This window comes from Eutrigla gurnardus (assembly GCF_963514095.1).
Source record: "Eutrigla gurnardus genome assembly, chromosome: 15".
Classification (NCBI taxonomy): Eukaryota; Metazoa; Chordata; class Actinopteri; order Perciformes; family Triglidae; genus Eutrigla; species Eutrigla gurnardus.
In genome coordinates this window covers 24,980,047-24,997,132 of record NC_139938.1, presented here as the reverse complement: position 1 = coordinate 24,997,132, position 17,086 = coordinate 24,980,047, and the positions used below count along the sequence as shown (strand labels likewise).

The window sequence follows — 17,086 nt, the reverse complement described above, 5'->3', positions numbered from 1 at the left end:
TGCAAACATACACTAGATGTAATACACATCAACAGACGAGCCTGAAACATGACTGACACGGTCTCCGGTCAGTTATTTGGTGTATGCTACAGAGGGACGCACGCGAGTACGCCGGCTGACAATTTCATCCTGGGATTGAAGGTTACAGTAGGAGGCATTTGTATGTGTTGGAGGGAAGACGGGGAATAAATCACCGCCACAGAGGCTGGAATGGAAACGGCCACACAAACTGAGACAAGAATCCTTAACATGCATCCAAAATAGCAGTAAAATCTGCAAAGCAAGCCAATAGAAATCTATCAAAAGATAACATCGGGCCATTGCTCGGAGCCAATGCTTAATATACGGTATATAATCAGATTGGTAGGTCTGCATCATTGCAAATATAGTGCATTCATAAACTGTATAAGGATGCAGTCACCGTGACGACACCCACTGGTTTGTGGAATACGGTTTTGAAGCCTCAAGTTCAGCATTTTTGCCGTCACCATCTCGTTTTTTTGCATCGAAAAAAGTCACAGGAGGGTGGAGCTAAGACCAAACCCAACACTGCATATCGACATTTTTAGGCAATACAAATGTTACAATTACACTGCAAAAACATTAAGACACAGACAACTCTGAGACCTGTCAATCACAAGGTAGCCAAACCTTAAAGCATCCCCTGCTTTATTGTCTATTTTACTCTTAATGGGACCATACTTTACAAAATGAACACCATGCTGTATTAAAGAAGACTTGAAACTAGCGATTGAGACATAAACTCATATTTACAACGTTTACTGAGGTAATACATCAAGTGTAGAGTGATTTTCTGATAGATTGCATCCGGAGGGTGGTCATGTAAATCAGGTAGGGTCTGATTAAACAATCTCCAACCCTCAGTGATCACAGGCTTTGAGTAGTGGGGCAGATTTATGTAGCATTTGCACTTCATAAAACATGGACTTTTAATGGAAAGTTTTTTTCAAAAAGTGTCAACATTGACAGATTAAATCTGTACAATCTTTTTCTTTATCCAAACCTGGTACCTCTAACATTACAACTTTACCGCCGATCTCCAGTTAAGTGTGTGAAGCTTAGTTAATGCCTGACATTCATTTGAGGCAATTCATCAGACTTTCCTCAACTCCTGCTGAACCACAAAAGGCTTGTATTTTCATTTGCAGTAGTATTCTCCACACCTGGTGTCTAAACTCAGTACTATCCCCTTTGAGGAGTCATACTTTGGCTTGGGAGGCTACCCGTGTAGGGTATGCAGCTATATCTTCACCATAGCTACCCTGCACCTCTCCAGAAATGTAGCCACACGGTGGATTTCAGATGAAAATAGGCGGATTGAAGAAAGGCTCGGCAACCTCTTTTCAGGAGGACATGTCTAGCAAAGCCACGGCGTTGCTCTCTAAGAATGTTAACAGTTATATCGGGGCACAGAAAAGGAAAACAAGGCTTGAGTGTTCGAGTGTTATCAGTGGATGAAATCCGACACTCGGTATACTTCACAGGATATCAAGGCTAACCTTTCAGAACAGGATGAGGAGCTCGGAGTCGCATTTTGCATTTAAAGAAATCACTTAGAATGGTTGGGTGTGTGATTGGGATGCCAGTCGGAGCGCCTCCCTGTGGAGATATTCTGGGCACGTCCAACTGATTGGAGACCTCGGGCAGACCCGGAACATGCTGGGCGGATTATGTATGCCTTCTGGCCCCGGATCACCTCGGGATCTCCTAGGAAGGACGTGTGTGGTGTAGTTTGCTTCAGCTGCACATGGACCTCTTGAGATGTATGCTAGGTGTTCTACTCCTTTTTCAATTCTGAAAGGTGTGAGTGCGTGTGTGCTTGCGTGTGAAAGATCTTTCTCACCTAAAACACCACAAGGGACTCAACATGCCTCAGGTCATCATTACCTCTACCGTGTCAGAGGTTGAAGGTCAGAGGTAGGCTGGGGACTTTGCTCAAGATTGCTTTTTGTAGCAGGAAGTCCACTGGGTGATGTTTTTTCACGTGAGTGCATACCAGCTATTAGATATAAGAGGCTCAGAGATCACACTGAGGTCACCAGATTAGAAGGTCAGATTCCTCTCCACCAAAACAATGGCTTTGTGGAGCAGAAATATAATTTGATGAAGTGGTTTTGCAGTGCACGGTGCCTTGGGGTGCAAATAAGCTAAAATGCAATAATGGAAACGTTAACAGTCACCATAGGGACCTGAAAAATTGTTGAAAATGTGACCTTTTTCCCCCCGAACTTTTCTCTTTTCACACTTGGGCAGTGGTGCCTCCTAATTGAGAATAGAATACACCTAACAAGGTACCCAGCCTCGCTTACAAATGACTCCCAGTCCCACTCATCCCTCTTGTGCTGACCTTTAGAGGTTTATTTTACGGTCCCCCGGACGACGGAAATGTATGGTCAGTTAGGCTGAGTATTTATGTTATATAGGTAAATATAAGAGCGGCTAATGGCCTAGAAGTGCATCTCCTCGGCTGAGGATGACTCTATTTCCATTGCTCTTACTTACTGTGAGTCTCTCCTTCTCTGTCCTTGGAAGCGGTAACCAATGGAAATTATGAGGTTCTAATCAAGAAACAACAACAACAAAACGGGAGTCAAAAGTGTTGAGTGAGAGAGGAGAAGAATATGAAATGCAACCGAAGGAAAAGGACCAGCAGGGCTGTTGTTCTGGCTGCTGTTGATTATACTCCTCAGGCGTTTGGACAGAAAAAGAGACGGAGACACAAAGCAAAGGAAAAAGAAACAGGAGGATAAAGCAGTGGTTGCAACCATCACAGAGAATGAGAGTCAAATCACAGAGAAGAGGCACAGAAAGATGAACAGACGGAAAGCAGTGAATGCAGCACTGACATCCAAGGAAAGAAGGAAAGTGGTAGAGGAGTGTTAATAAGAGGGACGACTATAGAATGAGAAGCTCAGAGCTGTAATAGCAGCTTCTGCACTGGCGGCCGTACCACTCTGTGCACTCCAGGAGAGATGTTTGAAATGAGCAAATAAACACCAGCTAGAGATTGTTTATGGAAGACACAAGGCTGAGCTCTCTGCAAAAACACCTTGATGCTTCCAATGCTCCGGAGAAAACCAAAGCACATCTGATCTGCACAACTGGCAGCGGATCAAATGCTCCAAGCAGTCGTCAGATACAGAACAGGAAGGTACGACCCAAAAAGAAAAAACAAAACAAAAAAAATCAGGAAAAAACACGCTCGTGGCATGCATTCTCGACACCCACTTCTAGATTTCAATCCAAAACACATTTGCTAGCGAGCCAAATCCAAGCATCTATTTGTATTTTTTATTTTTTTTGCAAACCTGTTTGTTATCCGTGATGGATTTGTTCACACTCAGCGGTCTCCACTGCCCGTGGCTTTAGAAATGTTAAGAACTGATAACTTTGCAGCGCCAACAGGCACAGAGATACACTGATACCATCACCAGAGATTAAGCTGTGCCCCATACTGTGTGTGTGTGTGTGTGTGTGTGTGTGTGTGTGTGTTTTCCCCTCCTCCCTCTCTTCCTCCTTCCCATGTGCCAATATGTGTCATATAATATATTACACACTGTATGCTGGACACTTTATAACAAATCCCCAGAAGGCCCATGTGGTGCATCTCACAGCACAGCATTGTGATGCTCTGAGTGTAACAGCAAGAACACAAACCACCTGATCAGGAAAAAAGTAGCCCGGAATCGAAAACCAAACACTGCACAGCCCTCTAATCCTCTTGAGGAGTTATGGTATTAATTTGGTTGCGTTTTCTCGGTTCCCCTCCCTTTTTTTCCTCTGATGTGTCTCGCCACGCTGCCAGCTCCTCGTCATTCCTCGTGAAGCGCCCGGTAGTTTCTGCCTCACGCCAGCCCCAGCCTCTCAAACCTGCTCTGTGCTAAGAATAAACTCTTTTTGCACCATCCACCTGTATCAGTCTCTGCTTTGGGGTCCAGTAGTAATCTCAGGCGTAACAAGATAAGGCAAAACAAAAAGATCAATAAAATATTTGGTTTTCCAAAGCCAACTTTTTGACGTACACGACCTGAATATTTATTTGGAACCTTTCAGTTCTGGTCGACAAACTCGATATGCATATTTTTTTCAGAATTTGTTGTTTATTTGCCTGCATAACCTGACATTCCAACTGTACACTACTTTAGTGAAGCTGGCTGCAGCAGAAGGGAAGAGACCTCTCGGAAGGGTGAGTCATGTCTGAGGGCAACGTGACATTTGTTATCGGGTGTCACATGAAAACAGTAGAGTGAGATCTGAAAAGCCTCGTGTCCTCTATTCCACCTCGCCTCCACATACGCATGCAGCGCACACGGAGTCCTGATCAAGATGAATGAGATTTGCTCTGCGACGAGCACATGTCATTACATCATGAGACAACTACATTATTGCTCTGATCCCTGCGTGAAAGCGTAGTGTAGTGTGTGTGTGTGTGTGTGTGTGTGTGTGTGTGCGCCTGTAGGAGAGAACCCTAACGATCGCACCTAAATGTCAGCCTGTAATGGATTTAATTGGCTAAATGAGTTTTTGAGGTGATGGATGTTGATAATTGTCTTGCTCCATTTGCTTGTTTCTCGTACAAATGAGGCGTACCGAACTCCGGAGATCAGACCCGGACTCCCGCTGTATGGTTCAGCCGCGTGGTGTTTGCAGACACCGACGTGGGTCTGAAGATTGGGGGGAAAATTGGTTGTGTTGTTGTATAGAGACAAATGCGGCTTACTAATCCCTCCAAAGCTTTGGCCAGGTTAATCGTGTGGTCAACAATGTGTCTCTCGGCTAGACAGCGCTGTCTGATCGTATCTGCATAGTGTGTGTGTGTGTGTGTGTGTGTGTAAGTCATGTCGACAGTTTTCTGCCCTGATGCGCCTGCTGTTGTCTTGCAAAACCAATTTACCGACAGACCTCCCGTCTGCAGACCATAATCACGCAGGGTTCACATCCGGCGAATCGTTATCTACACACAGCTAATGCAGCCGTGTGTAGTTAAGAGAACATAATACAGGTAGTATGTTTCAGGACCCCAGGTAGCAACCCATTACTGCTGCAAACAAACAGCCCAGCCCCCTGCCGCAGACGGCGTAGTCCTCTGTGAACAGCATTCAATTATTCATTGCAGCGTGAATAGTAAAGCAGAAGCAGCCGGCCGAGATGGTACGATAGCGGACGCTCTCGTTTTCTGTAGCTTAAACCATCATCACTGTGAGACAACACAAAACTCTTGCAAATCTTACCGGATGTTAAAAACCCTCAACTCATGTCACAAAAAACTAATTCTTATGCTTTTCTTCTCCTTTAATCTGTTAAATGACTTGTATTCGGAGAGTAATTCCACATGAAACTGTGAAACCGTCAGTTTGTTAAGCAATGATTCACTTTCAAAACCTTTTTTATTTTTTTATGCAGGCGAATCTCCATGAAAGGTGGCAAATAGCAAATTCGTAAGAAAAATCCAAACTGCTGTTGAAATGTGAGTGGGGAAGAAAAACAAATCTAATATTCTATCCAGAAGGATCTGTTCTATTTCAAACTGTGTACGCACAACAGGCGACGCCTTGTACTGCAGCAGGGGGAGTTCCCAAAATGCACTGCGCTTCTGACTCACTGTGTAGCCCTATTGTTGTTTACTTTGCTAATGCCAAATGAAGAAAGCTCACGAGCCGTGCTGAATGGAAACCTGCTTCACCCAGCCATTACAGAAGTCTTGTGTGGACGGGGAAAAATATCTGGGATAGAAGTGAGGCTGACTTTATGAAATGCAACTTTTTTGACAGGGACATGAATGAAGTGAAGGCGAACGATATTTTGGGACTGACCGTACCCCCTTTGTGTCCTGTAGAAACCCGGTGGACCTGGTTCCGGTTGTGTGCAAATTGATTCGAACATTGGTTTTCATTCATTCTAACTTGAAGCCCTAGTACTGATTATAGGTGATGCATAGCACTCCAGAAACGAGCACATGGCACACTGGAGTAGTTTGCCTTCAGGGCTTCCTGCCAGAACGGGTTTATTTGAACCCACACAGTAATATTTTCCTAAACCTAACCAAGTAGGTTGGTTGACTAAACCTACGGAGATTGCTGGCAGAAAGGGTTCACTCTTAAAAAATACTCTTTCCCTAAACTTAACCAAGTAGGTTGTGTTTACTTAAGCTGAGGTGATTCCTGGCAGAATGCCCAGAAGGCTAACTTCTCCCGGGGGTGTGCACACGCCGGCACACGGGGCCCGCGTCAGCCTTGTTGTTGTGCGAAGCCTTTTGTGGCTTCACAGAGAGAGCTGCACAGAATGTGACAAATTGCCTGAAGTGACTCGAGAGAATGTCAGTGGGGTTTGAAGACGACAAGTTAGAAAAGGGGAGTGTGTGATGTTGGGAAGGAGTGAGCCGACTAGACCTCTGGAGACCTCCGCTCCAAGGTTAGTGGCTCAGCGGTAGATTTAACTCACCTGCACTTCCAGGTTCATGTGGGTAATGAAATATTGCAGATGTCTTCTTTCCTTTCTATTAAAGTGATCCAACGTGAACGCTCTTTGTATCCAAGCTACTCGTGGGTATCATGTTGCATATGAATAGAATAATAATGAATAATAGTGAATCCAGAAGAATTAAACAAATCCAGGGTAAGAAATGGCTCATGAGAGATATGGGTGATACCTTAACATTGCAGATAGTCTGTTTATAGGTCTAGAAACTTTTCTCTCTGTGTGTTTTAATGGACAGGGAGCTTCACAGCCACTTAAGAATGAAATGGTGATGACGGTACGCTCTAGCAAGCAGCTGAGTACTAGCAAGTAGCTGAAATGACACCGAGGGATTACTAATGAGTCGCACCATTGGAGTTGTGAATAATCCTCTGCAGTGGCATAACTTTAGGTACTTTCTGCTATCACGCTGAAGACTAATTAACTTGTTTTTAACAGTAGTTTTGAGTGTCATCGATGAATATTACACTGTAATACCAAATTATCAATCTCAGGTCTCAATTATTTGAATTATTTCCCAACTCCACCCCCGATGTTTCCATCACCCTGCCCTTCCCTGCCTGTAAAATACAATACTGTACAAATAAAAATGACGGTCCTCTCCCCGTTACAACATGTGATAAAACATGATATTATATTTTATACGAAACACCAGGACTTTATGTGTGACCATCGGCGGTGTCAGTAATTTCCTCTGCAGTTAATTTCCTCTAGAGTTTTCTATATTAGTGCCTCTAGCTTTCTTAATGGACATTAGGACTTCATTGCCACTTACTAATGAAATGCCACTGACTCTCTGCCCCAGGAAGCCATAAAGCACCGTGGAATAAAATTACAGCCGTATGACCATATGCTCGATCAGACCACACGTGACAACGTGCGACCCTAATGAGCCACCGAGGAATACGCACAAAAACATGATCCAACCATCATGGGGTTTAAGTATGAATAGTCTGAATAGGGTTTCACGTTCGGTCACAATGTCCTCAGACTGAAGAAGATGAATGAAGGGGACGAGAAACGAGAAATCATTTCTCAGACAGGATGTAGCATCAGAGCCTCTGTTTGAGGAACTTAAAGCAGGCATTAATCCCAGCGGTGACATGCACTCCCGTGGCGGAAACAGCCGCCGCCGTGATCGGGTGATGCAATTACTGATGTGATGGGGAATTCTGGGCACTCCTTTTGCGCCGTGTCTCCAGCCAATCTCGGCGCGCGCGTAGCGGGCCCGCTATTAAAGCGTTGATGCATTGCAGCAGCCAGCCGGTGGGTTGAGCGAGTGGAGAGGCTCTCCAGCTGCAGCTTCTGTCATTATGGCAACACTCCACACCTCGTCGCACTGTGGAGCACTTATTCCAACACTACGGGGGGAAGAGCATCAGCATTATATCAACTGTGCCTGCCACCGCAGAGAGAAAACAGCGAGAGAGAGAGAGAGAGAAAAATGGACTGTTGGACGGCGCAGAGGGCTTCAAGGACCTTGTTGACGCTCTCCCTCCCTCCCTCCCAGAGCTCTGTGGTTCCCCATAGCCTCCAGAGACCGGGGATTATGAATCTACTCTACGTGGCTACACTAAGCATCCAAGGGAGAAGGTCAATTGGCGGCTAGACAAACAGCCAAGTCCATCTTCTTTCCATATGACCCACTTGCCCTTTATCCATGATATCTTCCATACTGTCCTCCCCTTAGTTCCATAGCCCACCTTCACCTCCTACCTTGGGCTCTTGCACAAAATCAATCACACCTTTTCAGGATAAGGTTACTGAATAGATGAGGAACGACATGGAAATGTGAGAATGGCCTCATGTAGAGCCGGTGTTTGTTCATTCTGGACTACCGTAGGAATATGGTGGCCAGGGCCTTGAAAATGAACCATCCGCATGTAGGCTCATTCTAAGGTCACGAAAACATTGATTCTCATTTTCAGGTTATTATACACCACCTTGTCAACATGATATTCCATTACTGCCAATATTGTACGTACTGTTCCTTTAGCCGTCGCTTACTTTCTATCGTCATGAAAAGGTGAGTAAACTCTATTTCAAAAGTCAAAATTGAGTTCATTTTCTGTTTACACTCAACAACATTCAGAGTTTCAATTTCACACCTTCCATTGCTCCCAGCCACAGATCGTATCTCATTTCACTCTCTCCGTTCCAATCACTACTGCTGCTCGAAATTAGGTGTCCTTGACGTAAAAAAGGATTTAACTGTTACTGCATAAAATGTAGTTTCTTTCATCTGAAGAATATTCCCAGTGCAAAACAGTTTTATATTGTTTTCGAGAAGGGGATAGGATCATCTGTGCGTTTATTTTTGAACAACTCTTTCTATTCTTGACCCAGGAGTCAAAAGTATGTTCTTGCTTGCTTGTACAAAATGCAGCAGGTCTGATTCCTACTGGACAAAAAAAAGTGAAGCTCACACCAGTTTTAGTATTTAGCAACATATCACGATGTATCAGCAACAAGATCCAAAGGATTTTACTACCTGAATACGTACCAAAGCATCTACATGGTAAGCACACACTCACAAGGCTAAATATGAGTCATCTTTGCAAATTCTCACTTAGCATTTTCAATAATTAAGTGTTTGTATTTCCATCTGTGAAACGTTCGATCGGATCAAAATGAAGTTCTACTTTATGGTCGAAGAAAGGGAGGCAAAGGGACCGTTCGCTCACATAAATGCCCCAATTTTGTACGCCCCTTGCCCGATTTTCCACCACAAACTTGAGATAAAAGTGAAGTTTGAAGATGGGTGTGGTCCAAGCAAGGACGTAGGACATGGGGAAGGGGCCATCGTTTTCTGGGCTCTTTCTTTTTCTTCTTCTTCTTCTTTGTTGTAGTAGTAGTAGTACTGTTACATTAATGGTCCTGTAGCAGTAGCAATACTTTTAGCAATCTAGCGCAGCGTTAAATATAGCAGTACTTGGATTAACAAAGCACCCCCGGTTGTAGCAGCATTATAATGGTACACTGATAATCCTGATGTCTTTCATACATCAAACAGTGTTCACCTGCTCCTCTCCCCTTCCTCTTTGTCTCCGCTTGAATAATACAACGTTGAGGTGTGTGGCGGTGGACTCCCCTGTGGAGCCGAGGCCAGGGTAGCAGCTGTCCCTATCAAGTCTCTCCTCAGAGCTGTCACGGCCTGTCTGCTCCTCGGCTAATCACTTCCTACAGGCCTGCAGCGCCCGGCCGCCGCTGTTAATGTCGTCACCGACTGGGCCGAGAGGATGAGCGTGATGTATTTTCATACGGCGGTGTGTGTGTGTGTGTGTGTGTGAGGGGTTGCTTGGTCTCCAGGTGTGTTTAGCCAGCGGCTCAACGGGCGTGCAAATGCCTCAGGTAGTGCAACATGGGCCACACATTAACATGCACACGCACACACATGCAGACACCATCACCATTACCACAGCCCCTTTATTCCCACCTGCCAGAACACATTTTCTAGACAAGGAGTTACCCATCTGTGTGTAACAAGCTAATGGCACAGTGTGTCACACACCAGCACACATGGTCTTATGAAAATGGCCATTTGTAATGACACACATTTTACTATGTTCAGCTGAGGTATAAAAATGTATATATATATTGCCGAGGGAAATACATCCTAACTCAAAAATGTGATATTATCCTCTCAGCAGACTTTCATATTCGCTCCCATATTTGCCACACGGGTGCCGCGGTATTGTCCGATGGTTTGTCAGGCCCTGCGGTGGAAACCACAGAACCGACTGTCAACAGCGGAGATTAATTATCAGTCACTTCAGCCATGCAACAAATTGGTAAATAGAATTGCCTTCTGGGGTTTTAGAAGCCATCCTGCATTTGTATAGCCCCAAACAGAAAACCAGATTGATAGGTCCATTCAGAGGAGTGTAGGATCCAGGGCAGGAAATAACAAGTGGGGGAAAAAGAGCATGGCGATGGAGGTGGTTCAGGCTTCTGGCGTGAAGAAAACATGAAACTTGAAAGTGGAATTTGGGAAAGTTGTGTCAATCAAAACGGAAACATAAAGTGAATTGCTGTTGTTGTGCCCCTCAGCTCTTTACCCAAAACATAGCTATAGAGGCCACATAAAGACATAGAAGTGTGTTAAATATAAAATAATGAGATGAAAAAGTTTGTTGTGTTGATTGTGCAGATTATTGATGTTCACGTTTACGTAGCTGAAACATGGATCTCCTTATTTCTGTACTAGCTACTTTAGCAAAGCAACGCTAGGGTTAGCCAATGACTCACAGCCGCTAACGCTAATGTTAGCTTCTTGCAGATGATGTTATCCACTTTTAACCAAAGGTGTCACAAAAAGGCCGATACACACATGGCCAAAAGTATTTGGACGGATGCACGTTACACCCATATGTGGTTGTTGCTCATCTCATTATAATGGGCATTACTGTGATACCAAGCAGCATCCACTTGTCTGGGAAGACGTTCCACAGTATTTTGTAATCTGGCTGCAGGGATTCGCTCCCTTTCAGCCACGAAAGCATTAATGAGGTTGGCCACTGATGGTGGGATAAGGCATGGCTCGCAGCCGACGTTCCAATTAATCCTCAGATGTGCAGTGAGGTAGAGGTCAGGGAGTGATGGGGAAATCATTTCTTTAAGGACCTCTCCTTGTGCTCAGGGGCATTGTCACGCTGGAACAGGAAAAGACCTTCTCTTAACTACCTTTAAATCCTAATGTTGTCTCAAACATGCCAAACTCCTAAGGATGTACAACATGGCCAACAGAGGGCTACCAAACTAGAAAGACAGACTCCCTGGCATATGAATTGTAAGCAGAGGCACAAACACAAAGTGCCTAAAAAGGGAGACCAGACACCAAAAGATGAAGGTGAATAAACAATCATGGAGACAGGCAGACAGACATACAGAGATATGAATAAGAAGCGGGACAGGGAGGCGTGACGGCGCAGCGAGGCATGTAAAGGCAACTGGTGCCGCCGCGCTGCTCCTTGCCCCCGCGGCGCTCGGAGCAAAATAAAAGCTGGAGACAGAGAGGGAGGGCTGGGGCCGAGACGGGGGAGAGAAAAGCCTGCCGTGATTGACTAGAGCGAAAATGAGAAGACATGAAAGGAGGAGAGGGAGAGAGGAGACGAGGAAGAGAGGAGGATCGGGGAGAAAGGGGAGAGACGTGCGCACCCCAAAAATAATGTGACAGGCGGATAAACAAGAGGCTGTCAGTGACTACTTTTAATCCACTGGGCGACTGCAGCGTTTAACAAACTCCAGCACGATCCGCCGTGATTACACCCAACTAGCTCGCGTGAACGCCCCTGTAGTCTTCGTTGAGATACAGGCGCAGCACATCTGCCGCCGCGCCCTCGCCTCAGAGAGCGGCGCCCTCTAACAAGCTGAACATTTGTCAACAAAGCCAGGAAGCAGTTGTTGTTTGCCAGTGAGCAAGGAATAGGCCTGCAGAGGCAGCCAGCAGACACACTGCCAGATATTACTTAAGCAAGGTGTGTGTGTCTGTGTGTGTGTGTGTGTGTGTGTGTCAATAGCCCGCACCACCACTTGATTTGGCTTGTTAGCACTACTTCTGGGGGTTAGAAGAGCCAAGAGCCATCCAGTCATTGTAGCTGCTGCATCCAGGCCATTAACGCAGAGCTCATTTTCCCTGCAGCCAGCTCAGCGAGTCACTCTCATGTGTTTTTTCTTTTCTTTTTTTTACTCCTGTTTGCTCTGTGGCCATGTGATCATTTGACTTATGAGATTTATGGGTCTGGCAGTGGCTTTCCCCGGGGCGGTGGGGAACGCATGGCTCAGTGGTCTCTAACCAGCGGTCCTGGCCCTCATCCCAGTCCTAACAAGAACACTTTTGAATCAGGAGGAATTAAATATATATTAGGGAGGTGAGTATTTTACAGATGATGCTAGGATAGCACAATTGTTTGATTTACATGCTCTACATCTACAACATAACTTGCCAAACATCTGGACATGTGGGCACTGAAATAATGCAGCAATGCTAGTAAAAACCAAACTGGGTCTCTTTGGACTGGAAGGAACAGTTCCCTGGATGTGAAACGGTGTCCACCACATCTATACACAAAAGTACAGGGAAGGGAAGTTACATCAAGTATCTACATACAGTATTCAAAGACAAATGGAACACATACAGAAGATAAAGGTTTTCAGTAATAGAAGTGTTGCTAGAGAGAGAAGTCTGTGTCACAGATCACTTTTGGAATGATAATCTTTTACAGGCCAAATAAACCATGTTTTTCAAACCACGGTAACTATGACAAAAAACGATTAGGTATTAGCAGAATCATGGTAGCTGCCTTGACACATTGATCTCTGTACTGTTGGCAGCCTCTCGAGCTTCATCCTACTGGATCTGATTCAATTTAATATAGAAAACTAACACAAATGTCCACATATTTGCCAAACGATTTGACTGTAGAAGTCGAGGGAACTATAGCTATTACGAAAACAGGATCAAGCCATGGTATACATGCTAGGGAAAAAACACATTTCAAAGAGCTTGTGTGGGCAAAAGGAGACATTTAACGAAAATAAAACAAAGAACTGCAGCTGTGTTGGTGAGATTCAGAGGCACAGTTTATGGTTTTGTGGTGATATGGCCTACAGTATGTGCTCAGATGCTGTGTCTCGGAAAAAAAACGTTTGGTTTCATTCAGAGGTCTCTTTTTATATGTTTCTGAATTTTTCACGACATCTCAAAAAATGGCCACCGTGACTGATTGACTGGTTATTAAAAGGAAAGCTTATAACTTGCACGTTTATTCAGGTACAAAGAACTTAAGCATATTCACAGTGTCTCTTTTATGGCAACTATCAAAGAGTTTCTGAATACATTACGCACCACTGGATTACAAAATGTGGACTGTTGTCATGTATTATTAAATCTTTCAGAAGCACATTTTCGAATTTCCTTTCTTCACTCTTACCAGAATCCTACCAGCCAATGAGCGAAGATGGAGACATGTAAGAAATCAGAAAGGCCAGAAGGAAATGCAAGAAGTTGAAAGGATGGGATGGATGAAAGCAGACAGGAGGTGGAGTAGAAAATTGCACCGAGATGAGGAATGGGAAGCGTTGATAAATCATTGCTCTGACGATTGCTATGGCTCGGATGGGAGTGAAATGTATTAAAAATCTGATTAAATCTTCTGAAATGCAAACTAGCCTGCAAGAGAGTGGCGAATGCTGCAACACGCTGTAATGCGTGGGAACACACTGTGATCAGAACATGAAGTAGCCTGTCGTTTATGTGAGCGCTGCTCAGGGAGAACTAGAGCAACACCTTCTTGGGCCAAATGAACAGGCGTGATCTCGAATTGGTTTAATTGCACATCTTTAAACGCTCATGTAAATGCGATTTGTGTTTGCATTTGAGGTGATACAGGCTATACCCACAGGTACGGACAGGTGTGACTTTTAGTGTTTGGTGGAATTGCAGCCGATGCTGTTTTTAAAAAGTGAAGAAAAAAAATGCACAATGTCAGGAGCTAGAGGCCAAAGAAACAGGTGGCAGCAGCTTTGATCACCCCGAAGTGTTCAGAACGCCCACTTCATTCAAAAAGATGGGATGTCCTCTTCTAGAAACGCCCATCTGCATCAATAATGCTGTCTCTCTCTCCACACACACACACACACACACACAGTACGGGCAAAACAAGCGCGCCTCCTAGCGGCGACTCCAACTTTGCGCACGCGAACGTAAAAAAAAGCAACAAAAAAAAAAGGTGTCACTTACGGTAGAAGACGTATTCCGTGTAGCTGGACCAGACCTTGTCCTCCGTGTGCTGGTTGACAAACGAGGCCGTGACCGACGAGTTGCAGGCCACCATTTGGAAGCCGCACTCGGACAGCATGTCAAAAGACCTCTCCAGGTGCTTGAACTTGAGGTAAAACCGGGAGGTGTAGCGATCCGGGGTCCGGTCCGGGTCGCGGCTCTCGTTCAGGGTCTCCCCGAACACTTCTTGAGCGAGGGCCACCCGCCCGCATATCAGTATCCGCGGCACCCTCCTGAACTTGGCGTCGGTCTGACTCTCCCGGCCCGTGGTGCACGAGCCCCGGTAGCCCACCGTGACGAAGCCGCTCTTCCTGTCCGCGGGGACGAGGGAGGAGGGCGGACACTGCCGGTGGTCGCTGCCCTGAGACCCGTCCTCGTAGTCGCTGTGGAAGTAGTCGTCCGGGCTTTGCTTGACGTCGTCGGGGGTCAGCAGCTTCACCAAGTCGGGCAACTGGAAGTACTCCGCCTCCTTTCTGAGTCTCCCTTTCTCCGGGAAGTGGTCCGGGAGGACGACCTGCCTGTCTCGGAGGTAGTCCAGCACGTAGCGGAACAAAAACCCGTCCCTGTCGATGAAGTAACGGCCCTTCGGGTCTCTCGCCAAGTCGTTAGAAGCATCTTTTTTGGACGAGAACAGCTTGCCGAGTAGCGAATTCGGAGTGCCCACCAAAGTTGAGTGACGCGTGTAATACACCTGCCCCCCCACGTTTAGCTCAACAACATCTGGGAAACTGTTCTGGACGGACGCTTGCTCTTTGGGGTTAGTCCTACAGTTCCCACTCAGCGCCATCGTTTCCGTCATGGACGCAACGGGCTGCGCGCCTCTTTCCGCACAGAGTCTCAGAAAGGGAAGGAGATGTGAGAACCAGACGGATCGGGACGTCAAAAGTTCCTAAGCTGCGCCCTCGGTGATTCTGCGCTGATGCAGGACCTCCAACTTCATCCTACAACAATCTGAATGAGCATTACTCATCGATCCGTGGCCATTATCACCTACCGGTGTTTAGCAGTGGGCGGACATGGGGGGGGGGGGGGAGATGGCAGTCCGGGGCGTCCCTCTGTGAATGTTCAATTAAAAGAAAGGCTGAGATCGGCGACTTGGAAATAATCAGCTGTGGAGTATCCGTGCTGTAAGCCTTGCGTCAGTGGTACATTGTAAGAGCATTGTAAAGGTGGGGAGGGGGGGCGTATAGCAGCGAATGGGAAGAGAAACTTGCTCTCCTCTTTGCTACTAGAAGTATCCAACAAACAGATCCTTCTGCACACACAGACAGATGAATTACGCAGCTGGGCAAACGAGAACAAATCCAAAATAAAAGTCCGACAACTTATTTTAGTCCAGACGTGGAGAAGGCGCTGATATGATGTCACTTTTCTCTTCAACTTCCAGCTGATCCTCCGGGCTGTTCAGTCCAGCGGGTGAGGTGGGGGAGAGAGGGAGGCAGGATCCCTCTCAAACTTCGCCGAGATTGGACGCGCAAACCTCGGGAGTCCTGTGATGGCTTTGCCTTTACCCCGCCACTACAAATATGTCGCCCGATTTTTTTTTTCCTCCTCGAAAAAACGTATCGTATTCTCTGTCTTCGAGAGGTTTAAAAAAAAATCTAATCAAACCTCAGTTTAGATTCTTTTCTTCCAGAGCAGCGGAGAGGACCGACCCGCTGCTGGCTGCTGTTACTCGGAGCTGTCCGCGGTGCTGAAAAGAGCATCTCACCCCCCCCTTCTCTCATCACCCTCCCTCCCACACGACCCTCCCCCCTCCCCTCCAGAGCTGGGTGGTGTCTTCAGAGTCCCCCACCCACCCACCACGAAAACCACTTACAACAGCTCTGTATTCATAGACAGCACACATTAGGTTATTAATGTATATGCATAATGTTGCCTCCGTGAAATTGTGGAATCCTCCTGTTTTAAATTAGGATAAAAGTTTGAGGCTTTAACAGCCATTTCAATGCATCGTCTTGGAATTGCTGCATCTATCTTTGTGCCAAATAAGCTAAGCGCTCACAATGCTGCAATTTGACCCCCAGCTTGAATCCATTTGCATGAGATTTAGCTTGAATACCTAAATACAGGGCATATTTTTTGGTTTCCACGGTACAAACAGTGCGTATTGTTTCCCCGTTTTGCATTATGACGGCGACATCTTTGTACTTTTTTCATTTTTGAGCCCCTTTTCGCAAATCAACATCTCTAAATGAAAATACTATCTTCAAGACCCAGATAAATGGCTGGAACTGGCAGTGAGTTGTAACATGTGATGTTTTTGTCTCGAGCTTCGTGAGATGAGCAACAGCGCCCCCTTCTGTTCGTAGTGAGAGATGCCCAGACCTCTTCTTTCAGCACCATGGACAGGTCCTCAAACAGAAAAGCGATATAATCAGTCTTATTTATCTAATATACTAACTTCAGATCATGTTTCACACCCACACACAAACAAATAAGCCTACAATAAAAAACACACATCGAGGTTGTGAGAATAACTAGACCAGATGATGTTGATTTATCAGTAACAGGATGTGTTAGATTTATATATAATTGATTTATACAACATGTACAGTAGTGTAATCTGAAGGCTCATAAATAACTATCTCAAAAAGTCTCGTTCATACAAACAGTCTTCTCATTACAGCCTTCTGCCTGCGAGCAGCTTTTTTCTCATCATTTGTCCACTTATATCCAACCTTACCACATTTTTTTGGCGTTCATTCACTAGACGTGTTCTACCTCTGAGGACGTGATTCCATTGCTCTTATTCTTTTCAAATGTTTGAATGGAAAGTGTGTCTACTTAACCTCGTATTAGCGTTGG

General features: G+C 45.5%; 1 protein-coding gene across 1 annotated transcript in view; it reads right to left on the bottom strand.

The window, feature by feature from the left end:
* Nucleotides 1-15,096, bottom strand: part of kctd16b (potassium channel tetramerization domain containing 16b) — a 61,658-nt gene extending 46,562 nt beyond the window's left edge. Inside the window, exon 1 of the mRNA XM_084028060.1 lies at nt 14,240-15,096. Coding sequence (XP_083884186.1) covers nt 14,240-15,077 — 838 coding nt within the window. The 5' untranslated portion in view covers nt 15,078-15,096. The remainder of the gene's footprint in view (nt 1-14,239) is intronic.
* Between the last annotated feature and the right edge of the window lie 1,990 nt (nt 15,097-17,086).